At 36.5% G+C, this 15,451-nt stretch overlaps 1 protein-coding gene across 1 annotated transcript; it reads left to right on the top strand.

Moving 5' to 3' along the window:
• Positions 1-2,025: 2,025 nt before the first annotated feature.
• LOC143603178 (cyclin-dependent kinase inhibitor 4-like) lies at positions 2,026-5,648 on the top strand. Its single transcript, XM_077080059.1, has 3 exons — positions 2,026-2,630; positions 4,771-4,974; positions 5,564-5,648. The coding sequence occupies exons 1-3, from the start codon at positions 2,269-2,271 to the stop codon at positions 5,646-5,648; spliced, it is 651 nt and encodes a 216-aa protein (XP_076936174.1). The 5' UTR covers positions 2,026-2,268.
• The last annotated feature ends 9,803 nt before the right edge of the window (positions 5,649-15,451 follow it).

A 15,451-nucleotide genomic window follows, 5' to 3' on the forward strand; every position in this document is an offset into this window, starting at 1 on the left:
AAATTGTTTACTTGTGCCAAGCTTGATCAATTTTACCCGTTTAATAAAACATCTAGACCAATCAATCCGCTTGTAATTAATTTTCAAAACATTTTTATAAGTTCAACCTGTCAACCAGCCATTTATTATATACCCATCGACCCATTTAATACAAGACGCCACTCCATTTATAACCGTTCAAATCATTCAATATTTGATTCGTTGATCAACACGCATGAATCCTTTACATCAAAAAGTTATGTACAAACCGCATTTAATTTACACGACCCTAATTACGTCCCAATTAAAAATGAACGTACAAGAATCGTATATCCCCATTGTCGTTAAAGAAAATATATGAATTACATCATATTCAACCAATCACTCACATAATCCTTTAGACAAATAAGTTATACAGATAACATCCAATTTACATGATCCTAATACGTTCTGATTTACATTTAATGTACGTTAATCGTATATATGTCCCATTGTCGTTAAGAAAAAAACATGAACCATATCATATATTACAAAATTCAACCCGTTAACTAGGACTCTCATAACATGTTTGACACGACACGATAAGACACAATGACATGTGGTACTAAACACGAACACTAACATGTTTAGTAATAGGTTAACCTGCTAAGACCTGTTAAGGGACCTGTTTAAAGACACAATGAAGAATACATGTCTAATGAAACAAAAATTTTCAAAACGAGCATAAAAGTCTTTTAATACATAATCCATAACATAGTTGAAACGTAAAACCACAAATCTTTAACATACTTAAAACAAAAATCATAGAAGCAAATCATAACATCCATTAAAAATACAATATCAGGTTATGACAGGAATGAGTAAAACGTCGTACGTAAGTATGACTTTAGGTTTAGGGCTTTTAGTTTCGGGTTGGTTCTCGGGTTTGATTTATAAGTTTCGGGTCAACCCAGAAAACCCGAATAAACTTTTAGTTTTGAAATTAAATATATTTTTAGGTATAATAGACTTAGTCTTAGTCACTAAAGTTATCAGAATTTGAGCTAATCGACTGTTGTCATTCCAACTGTTATGGATCAATTGTTTATTGCTAATTTATGTTTTCCGTTTATTACTAATAACAAACATAATCGAACAACGAAGTCATGTCTGATTGAATACGATTATAGTTCGAGTTAATTACTTAGTTTACTCTTCTTTTGAATTGTTTTATGACTTTATCAAGCTATGATGGTTTGTTATTTGATTATTTGCTTTACGAGCAAAGAAGATTATATTGTTTTAATTTTAGCATTGAAGTTTTTTAAAATTTTTTTGTTTTTTGTTTCATTTTCTAGGATACTCGAAACCCGATTAACCCAACCCGAAAAACCCGTGAGAGATTTGGGTTGGATTTCGGGTTAAGATTTAAAACTTTGAAACCCGAAGAACCCGACCTGAAAAACCTGTAACCGAAAAACGAACCCGAAGAACACCCCTAACGCTAACCCAATACTGAAATCCATTAACTTGATTAAATGAAAACAAAGATTACATTAATTTGATGTATATTTTTCAAGTTGAACTGTTAAAATCGTCTAATTGCGTCAAAGTTAATCAATTTAACCCGTTTAATGAAACAACTCGACCCATCAACCCACATATAACTAAAATTCAAAAAAAAAGTATAAGTTCAACTCGTCAACCAGCCATTTATTACGAACCCGTCGACCCATTTAATGTAAGACACCACTCCATTTATAACCGTTGAAATCATTCAATACTTGATTCGCTGATCACCACGCACGTACACGACCTTAATTACATCCCAATTAAAACTTAACGTACATGAATCGTATATACCCCATAGCCGTTACAGAAAAAACATGTATCATATCAGATTTTGAAAATCCAACCCGCCAAATCGTATCAACTTACACGACCCCTATTGCATCTCGTTAAATCTCAACGTCCATGAATCGCATAGACACCACATAATGGTTAAATAAAACACGAACCATATCAGATGTTTTAAATTCAACCCGTCAATCTGTCACCCAGTTATCATATATCCTCCAGATTAAAATTTCTGCCTATATATATACATATTCTCCCCATGGTCCCATTCCCAATAAATTAAGCTTGAAATAGTTAAAACCATCGAATCATCTTTTTCCCCAAATTCTCGCCTTTTCTTCTTCAATTCTCTCTCTCTCTCTCTTTCACCTGTAAACCGTCGCCACCGCCGGCGATGATCTTCCGGCCATAAACCCACCAAGAAATAACCAAAATATTAACACCCAGAAAAAAATGGGCAAATACATCAACCGGAACTCAAAACCCACCAACCAGGTTTCTTTGATCGACGGCGGTGTCCGTACACGCGCCAGGACTTTGGCTCTTTGGCAAGCCACCGGATCATACATTCAGCTCCGAAGCCGCCGGCTCGTTAAGTCGGCTGACCCGAAACCGGTTCCGGCCAAATCGAATAAGGGCTGTGGCAAAGGTGTTAACTCGGCTGGGGTTAAGGGTAATTCTGGAAATTCGTCCGGGTCGGGTCGGAAAATGGTGGGTGTTGGTGAAGAGAGTTCGATTAGGGTTTCTGATGATTTGGGAATTGATGGCGATGGGTCGTTTGGGGAGAACGTGATGGAAATTGAAGCTAATGGAAGGTGAGGATTGTTATTATTTTTTGTTGATTTTGTTTTGATTGATTCAATTTTGAATTAGGTTTATTTCTTTTGTGTTCTTCCCCAATTTTGATTCAATTTTTGGGGGTTTTTTGAATTTTTGGCTTATTTTTTCTGGGATTTTGTTTTCATTTTAATTTCTTAACCAAAAAGATTGTTTTTTTTGCGTATTAATTTTTTAACAAAATATATATATATATATATATATATTTTCGTATCAATTTTTTACCTAAATGATTTTTTTAACAAAAATTTTAACATGAAAGGGGTTTTTTTTTTCATATTAATTTCTTAACCTAAAAGATTATAATTTGAACTTTTTCCAATTTGCGATTAGTGATTTGGTTTAAATTTTTATCATTCTTTTTTTCATATCAATTTCTTAACATGAATGATTGTAACATAAAAGAATTTTTATTTTTCATATTAATTTCTTAACCCAAAAGATTTTAATTTGATCTTTTTCCCTATTTGAAACCAGTGATTTGGTCAAAATTATGCCCCTTTTGGTTAAAAGTGGTGAGGATGTTGGATCTGTCAGTTGGTTTGGAATAAATTTTGTTTTGAAATGAATAATGATTGCATTAATAAAAGTGAGGTTCTTCATTTCTGAATTCTGATGTCTGAGGAGTATATTCATCTTTCTTTGAAAAAGCTTCTTCCAAAAGGGCTTTTTCTGCCCACTGTCACTCGTTGGTTGTTTCACTCTGCAATAAAAATAACAATCAAAACTTTTTTTAAGGCTGAGGGGTGTGGGGGCTTTAATGGGGGCTCCAACCAATAATATTATGACGTGTGGCAGAGAGAGAAACTGGATAAGGGGGGTGTTGGAGCCCCTGTTGGAGCCCCTGGCCCTGGTGTGGAGGGGCTCCAGCAGGGGCTCCAGCGATTTTTTTTTTATTTTTTTATAAATATATTCAAACAACGTATTATTAAAAAAACTCATAAATTATTAAAAAAACACACATTAATAAATAATGCCTAATCAAAGTATCGTTAGCACCCGATCGATCACGATCACGAGGTGGTGCTCTAACTCTCGGGACTCGAGGTTGATGGGCTTGATTTTGCAAGAGATCCACCACGGTTGCGGTCAAAACTCCCCCTACATGAAGAAGCAAATCATCCTCTTCGGAGGAGTCGGAATCAGACGAGTACCACGACATTTTTTTTGTGTTAGTTTTGAGAGGATTTTAGGAGGAAAGGTGTATAATTGTGAAATTAAGTATATTTTATAAAGGTATATATTTATAGTTTAAGAAAATATTTTTTTTTAATTTAATATGAGCTCAACGGCTCTTTTCCGTAAACCTATATAGAAAAAATATTTTTTTTTGTTTTTTTTCGGCTCCCAACGGTCCAAAATACCTCAAAAGGTGTGCTCCTCTCTCTCTTCTCCCGCTAACCAGCTCACGCCTGCATTGTTTTTCGCGTTAGCGCCCCGTTAGCGCCCCCATTAGCGCCCCGGTGGTGTGGTGTTAGCGCCTGGAGGCGCGAGCGGAGGGGCTCTAGCGCCCCCGTTGAAGCCCCACACCCCTCAGCCTAATCAATATTTTACCCAAATTTTGAAAAAGGCTCCAACTTTCATATAAAGAAATCATCTTTCTTTAATCTTGATTGTCAATATTCAAATGCCACTTTTATTACTAATTAATCCCTTGTTCATATATGGGGTTTACTTAATCCTTTTTAAATCTTGAATATTAATATCTAAATGCGAATTATTGTATTACAAACTATTAAACCCTTGTTCATATTTGTTCTTGAAATAGAATTTACATATTTAGTCTTTTAATTTGATCATGGTTCTTGAATGCTCTTTGACTTTTGTGTTTGTTTGACTTTCTTGAAATAAATACCAAATTAACCACTTTAATGACATCATTTCATTGGATACCTTTGAATTACATCAATCATGCAAAATTATGTTTGGTGATTTGATATTGGGATCATAATTTCTAGTATATAATTTAACACTTGTAGGACCCTTCAAGAATCTTATTTTAAGTTATCTTATAAGTGCACTTTTACTTTTATCTAATTAGGTGTGGCTGTTGCAACTTGTTAATTATTGATTTATTGTTAGGTCTAATTAAATCAGTGTTAATTGTTGTTGTGACAGGAGCACTCCCGAGACCACACCGAGCAACCTGATTAGAGATCCTGACTCTGTAACTACTCCTGGTTCCTCTACAAAACGGGCTTATTCTAATAATGCTAATTACCGAGTTCAAACTTCTGCACCGAGGGTCATCCCGCTAACAGTTGAACTGGATGCTATGTTCACCGAGCCAGAAAAGAAGCAGCAAGAACTGTTTATTGAAAAGTATATATTCTTTACTTGTCCAATATGATTACGTAATCCTACATGTGGGTTGGGTAACGGGTCAAAAAGCATATTTGGGTCGAAACAGAGGATCTTTTTGTATGGGTCGTAGTCAAACGGCTCGGACAGGGTTGACCAGCAAACACTTTTAGTCGATTTGTAAAAATTATTAACTTTTTTTCTTTTTTCTTTTTTACTGCGTTAATTATGGTTATAAAATAACACTATTGCAATTACAATATAATTATTCTTTCTTATATATTCTACATGGTCAAAGTCTAAAGGGCTAGACTGGGTTGACCAGTAAATGCTTTTTAGTCGGGTTTTTAAAACTTTTATCAATATTTTTGTGTTAATAATGATTATAAAAAGCCATTATCGCGATAACGATAGCTATTATTATATACTCTATCGGGTCAAAGTCGAACGGGTCTGGCTGTGCTTACCGTCAAACACTTTATTGCTGATTTTTTGAAATTTATTAATAAGTGTTGTTTTGCATTACCAAATGGTATCACAGCAATAACAGTGTACTTGGATCTCCTGGTTCTCTTTTAGCTAATATCATTTGTTTCAAAATGTTTTGCAGGTACAACTTTGACCCTGTGAACGACAAGCCTCTACCAGGACGTTACGAATGGGTGAAAGTCAATGGTACCGAGAATGCTAATTAGAATCACCAGTGGGATCGTCGGGTTGGGTCGTCGTCTTGTTATAGTTTTTCAGTTATAATCTTAATTAGTTGAAAATATGGGTAGAAATGACTTTTGTAAAGAAGAAGTAGGACCCATGAAATACCTAGCTTAGTATCTAGCTTAATGATCTGGAACATAAGAAAAAGGAAACAGGTTTTTTAACAGATCATCTGCTCAACTCAACTAACAGGGGAAGAAGATAGTGGTGGTGGTTGCTTAAAGAATGACTCTAGGTTAGTTTTTACTTAATTGACCTTTGTTGTCTTTGCTTTTGTACTAATGAAAGACTGAAAACAACCCCCCCCCCCCCCCCCCCCCCCCCCCCTTAATAATAAATTATGACTTTGATTATTAGATTTTGTTTGTTTGTTTCAACGTTAAGAGGTTTTTGATGTTTTACATGAATGTGCTTTGTGGGAGTGGTTGGTGTAGCAGCCTTTTTGGGAAGAATCTTGTCTTCTCAACAATTGTGTCAGTGGTAGAGAATCTTGTTATTTACTTGAGATATTGAGCTTTAAAAGATTTTTTTTTTATTAAAAGTAACAAACATTTTTTTTGTAAATCCATCTATTTTTGGTAAGGAAAACTTAAAACATAGCTTGTTTCAAGCTCTTTTGGTAAGAAAAACATGGAACGTCGCTTGTGTTTCGAAGGAGATAGTGTAACCAATCTTTATTAGAAGCAAGCAATTTTTTTTTGGTAAGTAGAACTTATATATGATGTTACTTTATAAATTTTATAACATTTTTTTAACAGTAATGATGTATTAGCTTAAAACATTTTTGGCTAGAAAGAGCGAACCAAATAACAGGATTACATGAAAAAGGATTACTTGAAAAGTGAAGGGGAAAAAGGATTACTTGAAAAGTGAAGGGTTTTTAAAAAAATTGATTTTATGTTTTTGGTAATCAATCTTTGGATATTTGTTGATTATACTTTGCATGATTTAAAAAAAATGTTTGGTTTATTTTAGATAAATTCTACTTCATAGATAGTGGTATTGATTAAATGGGAAGAAAATTCAGTTTTGAGTGAGGTAAATCTTGAATTTGACTGCTACAAGGCCATTCGGTGTGGAATTTTTGGTATCATTGGGATGTTGTGGCGTTTGTGGAATTTTTGGTATCATTGGGATGTTGTGGCGTTAATGAGATCCCCCCCCCCCCCCCCCCCCCCCGGGTTCACTAGTGACATGAGGGAAATGAGCACCTCACTCAGCTCATTCTTCTTCCTACTCAAATCATATTTAAAAAATAATACAAATTTTTTTATTATTTTTTTGTTTTTAAATCATAAATGTAATGGTGTAGAATGATGGAGAACTAGGTATAATGTGAGTTGAGTAATGATATTGAATGATAAAAGAAAAACTGAGGTGACATAGACTTCGCAAATGATAAAAGATAAGGAGAATAACGCGTAACATACACATAGCCTACATATTCATGAAGAAGATTGAAATCCTAGAAATGCTCTCCCTATTCTAGTGGTTGAGCTAATGAAGTTTATGTGCTAGTGGGATCGAATAGTTCTTTTAAGTGGAATCATGATAGTTGAAAACAATATTGGTAGCTTTATCTTTAGCATTCTTTTCTTAATTTTATCTTCCAATACTAACAAAAAAAAATGTTGAAGCTTAGGTGTTAAGCCTATATTTTACCTAATTCCTAATCTCTCATACCATTCATTCTAGCTATTCATGGGTCAAAACCATTTTGTCAAATGGGTTATAACGTAGTGTGGATTATATTCATTATTTAAATCAATTGTCATTTTTATACCTAAGGTTTGACCAACTACACAATTTTGGTACTTTTTTTTAAATTTCTTGCAAATCAACACCTTGTGTTTCTAAAATCATGCTATTTTAGTACTTTTTGTTAACCCTGTTTATTTTTTTTCCATTAAGTATACATTAAATTAATTCACAACTATATTGAGAATCACAACTGAAATAACATACCTTATTTATCATTTGACAAAACCTGTGTAATACACAGGTTCAAAAGCTATTATCTAATATATAATTATTGGGCCTTTTAGCGGGTGTTTATGGGAAGGGTATAATGGTAATTGTGGGTTTGGAGGCAGGTTGACCCTTGTTTTAGAATTTGAAAATTAGAATGGGTATCTGTGGAGCAACTGCTAATCCAAGTCTGTAAAAATAGAAAATGGTGGATAAGTTTAAAATCAGATAGAGAAAGCAACCCATCATCAAGGATAACATAGGTGAAAGTGCAACAGGGAACATGTGGTTTGCTGCACCCATTTTTGTCCATATTGCTTCTGGTCCTACTATAACAATGATGGTTCGGGTATGGCAATCATAAACTTGTCATCAAATTATGTATATAGGGTCCTACCAGGGACACCCCCACACCACCCTAATACGTCGCGTATAAGTCTATACGCGGCGTATTAGGGTACGATTTGACGTCCCAGCCTGGCTCTGTCATAGGGTTGTCGTATCGTACCCTAATACGTCGCGTATAGCCCTATACGCGGCGTATTGGGTTTTGTATATTATTGGAGCCCGGCTCCCTCCCCTCCCTCTCCGTCCTTTCTCTTTTCTTTTTTTATTTTTTTACCTCACCCTCACCCTCACCCTCACCCTCACCCTTTTCATTCAACCAACACCAACAACCATATATATCCAGAGTCGGACGAGGAGATGCCGGACGGCGCTAACGGTTAGTCGGTGTTAAACCAGGTTTTGTTTTATCTTTTTAGTATATGTTAGGACATAGTTGTACATGTTAGGACCGAGATTTGGTGAATGGTTTACTTTTGAAATTTATCTAGGCACCGACCGTTACACTACACCAAGCCTACTATATAGACACCACCTATATGAGCCTGAACTGTTTTACGTACTGTTACCGTTATTGTTAAATTTTTTATTATATTATTACTATTAAAGTATTAAATTTATTATTACGATATAATTATTAGAAAATATTATTTTTAATAAAATAAAATACTATTATTGTATTTATTAAAATAGTATTATTATTATTATTATTAAAATAATAAAATTAAAATACTATTAAAATATTAATTATTATATTATTATTATTATTATTATTATTCTAAGCATATAATTATCAGTATTAAAAATTAATTTTTATATTATTATTAGTACTAAAATATTATTATTATTATGTACCTGATGTACGCCAGAGATTCAGATGCCGGTGTTAGGCGCCGATGCAAGACATTCGGAGGTACGTTCGTAGAGCGTATAATATAATATAATATAATATAATAATATAATAATTATATTATATTATATTATATTATATCAAACGAGTGTTGTTTATGTTAGTGAGTTTTTTTAAAAAAGCCAATCAGTGTTGTCTTATTATGGTTTTTTTTTCTTTTTTTTCTTTTCTTTTTTGTTATCATTAATGTTATTTATGGTTATTATTAATATTATGTAAGACCCCAAATCCCGAAAATCCTACAGTTGGTATTCATGCAAAATACTTACAAAAATTCTTAAACTCAAAAACGGTTCATTCCATTAAAATAACCAATTCAGAGTATCAATCAGCGAAAATCATAATTATTAAAACAAGTTCCCAAAACCCGGGAATTATGCCCAAAACCAAACTTCAATGTATTTAATAAAACTTTAAAAAAATATTGTTCATCATTAAAACTTCCGACTAAGTATGCCCTCCACCGTCCAAGTAACCTGGTGCACGTCCAAGCGGAAACGCATCCTCCTCCTAACCTGAAACTCACACTAACATGCACACAAAGTCAGCTTGAGCTGAGTGAGTTCAAGTTTTAATAATTGACATCTAAAATAATAATAATAATAATAATAATAATAATAATAATAATAATAATAATAATAATAATAATAATAATAATAATAATAATCATTCTAAGAGTTTTAAAATAAACGGGATACAACAGTTAGACAATCATCATGAATAAATAATCATACTTATATATATATATATACACATCCATATAATTATATCCCTATAATTATCATCCAAGTAATAACATTAGGGTCGAGCACACGTACAACCCAAACACGTAACATCTCATCCAACGTATGCAAACATAAAGTAGGCATACGTAAACATCCTTAGTCAATAACGACTAATAAACATCGCCAATTATTGACCATACAATAATATATGTATAAACATACATACAAACATACAATAATATTATCCCAAGGCCTACCCTACACAAGTAAGCCCATACAAAATAATTTAAATGATTCATCAAGCAAAATCACTTAGGTGTGCATGTGATGTGCTAAAAGTAGTTTAATATTTATTAACTAAATTAACTAAAAATAAACACTAAGTAATACTCTAGACTCTCTAAAACTCGACTAAACTACTAACCGGTAAGTGAACTAATCGAATCTAGTAAAGCTAAGTAAGTTCGGATATCGAACCCACGAGACTCTCTAAATTACGTTTATTAGCTAATTAGACTTGACTACAAAACACGACTAATTAATTATATTTATTTGGGGGGTTTTTATTAAAAAAACTAATTTAATACTATAATTAAAAACTAATTAAGAAAATAAGTAATTTAAACGAAAAAAAAGTTTGTTGTGAAAATAAGATGATGATGAGAAAACTACCTAGGCTAGAATCCCCTAAATTTCAGTTATGATTTAACCCGGGAAAATATTTAGTTATGGACTGGGATCGTAAAATAGACACTTAAAAGAAAACCCGAACAGGACCCCTGACCCTTCTCAAGAGACACCTATGGGTTTCTAACAAGTTTTAACGCACACCAGTATTAAAAATCAAGTTCCCTTACGGTCACCTAATTAATTATGATCTAGTTCCTTTATACGAAATCCTACCTTACAGCGCGGAAATCAAAGGCAATTTAAAATATTTAATTGATTCAATAGACAATAATAAATAATCAACCCTAGACGGACTCCTTACGAAGAACTAAATCTAACAAAATTAAATAATAAAGATCTATCAATAACCTAGCACTTTACAAATTTTAGGTTAGCAGCACACTTAGGTTTATTTAACAATATTATTCCTATGATCTTATCATGAAATCAACCATAAAATAATCAAGAACACAAAGTAATTGATCTAATAGCACCCTATCATATGACAAACAATAATCAAGGAAAGCTATGGAATAAAACTCATCAAACAATCCTAAATATCCATATGCATCAATTAATTATAAATAAATCTTTTACTAAACCATATAAACCATAACAATAAATAAATCCCAAGTCAAATCAAAACATCAAAGTAGGTTCATCATAAGCCTAGGCGGTCTAAGAGTTTAGCCAACAATCATACTCAAGAACAAAAGAAAGTAAATAGGTTTAAACAATAAATTCATGACGAAAATAATGGATTCAAACCGAATAATAACGATGTTTGGATGAGTATGTGTTGAACCCGAACGCTTCTCTACTCGAACCAACGCGTTGCTTCACTTTTCTCTCTCTACTTGCGGCTGCCCTTGACTTCTGGCTCCTCCTTTTCTCACGAAATTATCTTTTTTCCGATAGAGCTCTCTTTTGTCTTTTTATAAAACCCCTATGGCGGTTCCTTCTGCCAAATATATATCAACCACTTTTTTTTTCTAGTAAAATTATAGCCCACTTCTTCAAATAATCCACCGACCCTAACTTCTAATCTTTACTTTTACGTTTTATGTTGTCAGCCCAATAAGCCTATGTGCAGCCCAATTAATACTAAACTTTGATGAAACACATGATTTCCAATTTAAATGCTCTGTATCTATTAATTCTTCACTCATGACCCAAATCAAAAGAAATAACATTAAGCCACATAAATTTCATTAACACTCCATTAAACTTTTTAACTTGATTTCATAAATTTGAACTTCAATTCTTTAATTCACCTGCATATGAATATAGACAACAAAACAAATCAAATAATGTCTCATTTAGTTTTCATTTAATTTCACTGAATGAATATATTTTTAACATTTATATATAACATAGAGCACGTCAGCTTAACTCAAAATTAATAAAAGCACTCCATATAAGCTCATTCTCTCTATCTAAAACCATTAAACTCACATGTGAACCAAATATTAAAAATATTCAATAAAAACTTGGTTTAAAAGCACTTAAAAGTATAGAGAATATTTATATAATAATATGTATAATTGAGACCACATCAGCATGTTAGCCCAAAAACTTAAAAAGAGTAAAAAGGGGCATCATGAACTCACCTGACACAAGGCACGATTTCACCACAAGCTAGAGGACCCCTAAGTTTCCCCAAAACTCAAATGCCTGTAGGTTTACATACAAACATTACTAACGACATCGAAAGGACTCGTTTATCCTACGAGACGTTCTAACATGGTTCGAGTTACCTAAAGCCTCGACCTCATCAAACTCAATCATAACAGCCACTAGGGCCTTACATTCACCTACACGACCCTTAGATACTCCCGGGAATAGAGAATTCGCAAATTAACCCCATGGAAGCACTAGGTGACACTAGCACGCGCGCTTAAGAGTTGTTTAGGCAATTAACATCCAACTCAGCCCCGTGTGGACCCAATATGATAAATTTACAGCCAACAAGTCCACACGATGCTACACGAGTCAAATGGGTCGGTAACCCGCAAGCACAACGCACCAACTATTAAATAAAATTGAATACGCGTTGTACCGACCCGTTTGAGTAACCGACAACCAATTCAGCCCCATTACTTATAAAAATCATTTTCCAACAGCCCGTACATTAAACCGAAGCTATCCGAACTGAATTGGTCATCACTTACTTCATTCCTCGCGTTAAACGCAACAAATCACTATTCTAGACAACCGAAAACTAGTTTTCAATCCACAACTAGTTGACCAATCAAACGAACACCAATGGACATAATTTTAAAGTATGTTATACTAGACATACCTAGGAAGATGTTGGTGCAAAAACCTCAACCAAAACAGTCCCGGACTTGCTCAATTGGACAGCCACTCGGTTAGCCTAAAACAAGCCATTTATCGATCAATAAACGAGTTATAATGACCAATTAAGGTGTAAAAGACTTGTAGGAACATGGGACTAACCTTCAGTTGAAGTTTCACGCCCTAATATTGGCTGCAAAAAAGAAAAACGAGGGTGGTTGGGGTTGCTCTTTCTCGGTGGTGGTGTAACTCTCCTGTGCACCATTCAGGGTCCGGCTAGCATAGTAATCGGATGGAAGTGTTTATCCTTCCGCTGTCCAAGAACCGCTCCGACTGCGAAGTCGCTTGCATCACACATCAACTCAAAAGGAAGCGACCAGTCAGGAGCAATCATGATCGGGGCGTTAACGAGTTTGTCTTTTAAAAGATCAAATGCCTCGATACACTGCTCAGAAAACACAAATGGGGCATCCTTCTCCAAGTGTTTGGTCATGGGTCTCGCAATCTTAGAAAAATCTTTAATGAACCGGCGATAGAACCCAGCATGACCCAGAAAACTCCGGATGGATCTCACGGAAGTGGGCGGGGGAAGATTAGAGATGGTATCGACCTTCGCTCGGTCGACCTCTATCCCCGCACTCGAAATACGATGCCCTAAAATGATGCCCTCGCGTACCATGAAGTGACACTTCTCCCAGTTAAGAACTAGGTTGGTGTCAACGCATCGGGCCAACATCCTCTCAAGGTTGGAGAGACACTGATCGAAAGAGCTCCCAAACACAGAAAAATCTTCCATGAACACCTCCATGGAGTCCTCGATCATGTCATGAAATATAGCCACCATGCACCTCTGAAATGTGGCTGGAGCGTTACACAGTCCGAACGGAATACGTCGATAGACAAACGTACCGTATGGGCAGGTAAACGTTGTTTTCTCCTGGTCATCGGGAGCAATAGGAATCTGAAAGTACCCGGAGAAACCATCTAAGAAGCAGTAGTACTGCTGACCTGCCAAACGCTCCAACATCTGATCAATGAAAGGTAGAGGAAAGTGGTCTTTCCTCGTGGCATCATTCAGTCTGCGGTAATCGATGCAGACCCTCCAACTGGTCACAGTCCTAGTGGGAATGAGCTCGTTCCTCTCATTGGTGACGACAGTCAAGCCACCCTTTTTGGGAACCACTTGGACTGGACTAACCCACAAACTATCAGAAATGGGAAAATGATCCCCGCATCAAGGAGTTTGATGATCTCCTTCTTCACGACCTCCTGCATCTTCGGATTAAGCCGCCACTGCGGCTGAACGACAGTCCTATAATTATCCTCCATGAGGATTTTATGCGTGCAAAACGAAGGGTTGATACCCTTGATGTCGATAATCTTCCATGCAATGGCCTCCTTGTGCTCTCGAAGCACCCTCAACAGTCTCTCTCTCTCGACCTCCGTCAAAGCAGATGCGACAATAACCGGCAACTTCCTCTCCTCGTCCAAAAACGCGTTCTCCAGATGGGCAGGTAAATCCTTAAGCTCTAAGGAAGGAGGGGGGCTCTCGACAGAAGGTCGGTCCATCGGATCGTCACGTACGATCCCAGCAGACACTTCAGACTCAGGGTGATGTGACTCGGCGTCATCTTCCGTTGACTGATCGGTCATGGCAACTATCTCAATCTCCGGAATGTCCCTATCGAGAATCTGAGTGTCGGAGGCAGATCCTCCACAGATCTCGCTGAAAAACTCCCCAACATGCTCCATGATGGTATCAATAAAGTACAGGGAGTCATCAGCAGACTTGGGGTGTTTCAGTGACTGTCGAACGTCAAAGGTGACGTTCTCATCCCCAACTCTCAAAATCAACTTACCCTCGCAGACGTCGATCAACGCCTGTGCAGTGGCAAGGAATGGTCGGCCTAAAATCAGTGGTACGCTATCATCATTGTTCATGTCCAGAATGACAAAGTCTACCGGGAAGATGAACTTGTTGACATGAACTAGCATGTTCTCGACCACCCCTCGAGGGTATTTCACAGAACGATCAGCAAGCTGGATACTCATCCTTGTCGGCCTCGATTCGCCTAGACCCAGCTTGCGATACACAGAATACGGCATGAGATTAATACTGGCACCGAGATTGGCCAGCGTATGAATAACCGTATCATCACTCAAGATGCAGGGAATCGTGAAACTCCCTGGATCGGCCATCTTTTCTGGTAATTTCCTCTGTAAGACCGCAGAACAACTAGCACTCAATGGGATGGAAGCGACCTCAGCAAGCTTCTCCTTATTCGAAAGGATATCCTTGAGGAACTTCGCGTGTTTAGGCATCTGAGTCAGTGCCTCTCGGAATGGAATGTTAAGGTGAAGCTGCTTCAAAAGACCAAGAAATTTGGAATTTCGCTCCTCATCTCTGTCTCTGTGGAGTCTCCCGGGGTATGGTACTCTGGGCTTGTAGACTCTCGGTGGCTCGCTCGGTAGCTGCTGTCTCTCGGCCTGTGCCGAACTCCCTACGGTGCTCCTCTGATGCACCTGGGCCGGTGGAGACTCCATCTGAATCTCCTCATCCACCTGCTCCTCTGCAACTACTGCAGGCTCCTCGACGACTCCTCCTCTAGACCTCTGCTGAATCTCGGGCTTATCTCGTGCCCCTGCACCGCTCCTCGTTGTCACAGTTTCTGCAAATCCCTTCGGGTTCTGCTCTGTGTTACTCGGTAGCGTACCCTGCGGCCTCTCGTTCAATTGACTGGCTATCTCCCCCATCTGCCGCTCGAGACTCTGAATCGACGCTCCTTGATTCCTCATGAACAGTTCGTGCTCTCGAAACTTCTCCTGCGTCTCCTTGTGTCGGGAATCCTCACGCGTCATAAGCTGCGAC

Source organism: Bidens hawaiensis, unplaced genomic scaffold, assembly GCF_021521415.1.
Source record: "Bidens hawaiensis isolate Kalapana, Puna unplaced genomic scaffold, B.hawaiensis_p1.1 tig00060965_1, whole genome shotgun sequence".
Lineage (NCBI taxonomy): Eukaryota > Viridiplantae > Streptophyta > Magnoliopsida > Asterales > Asteraceae > Bidens > Bidens hawaiensis.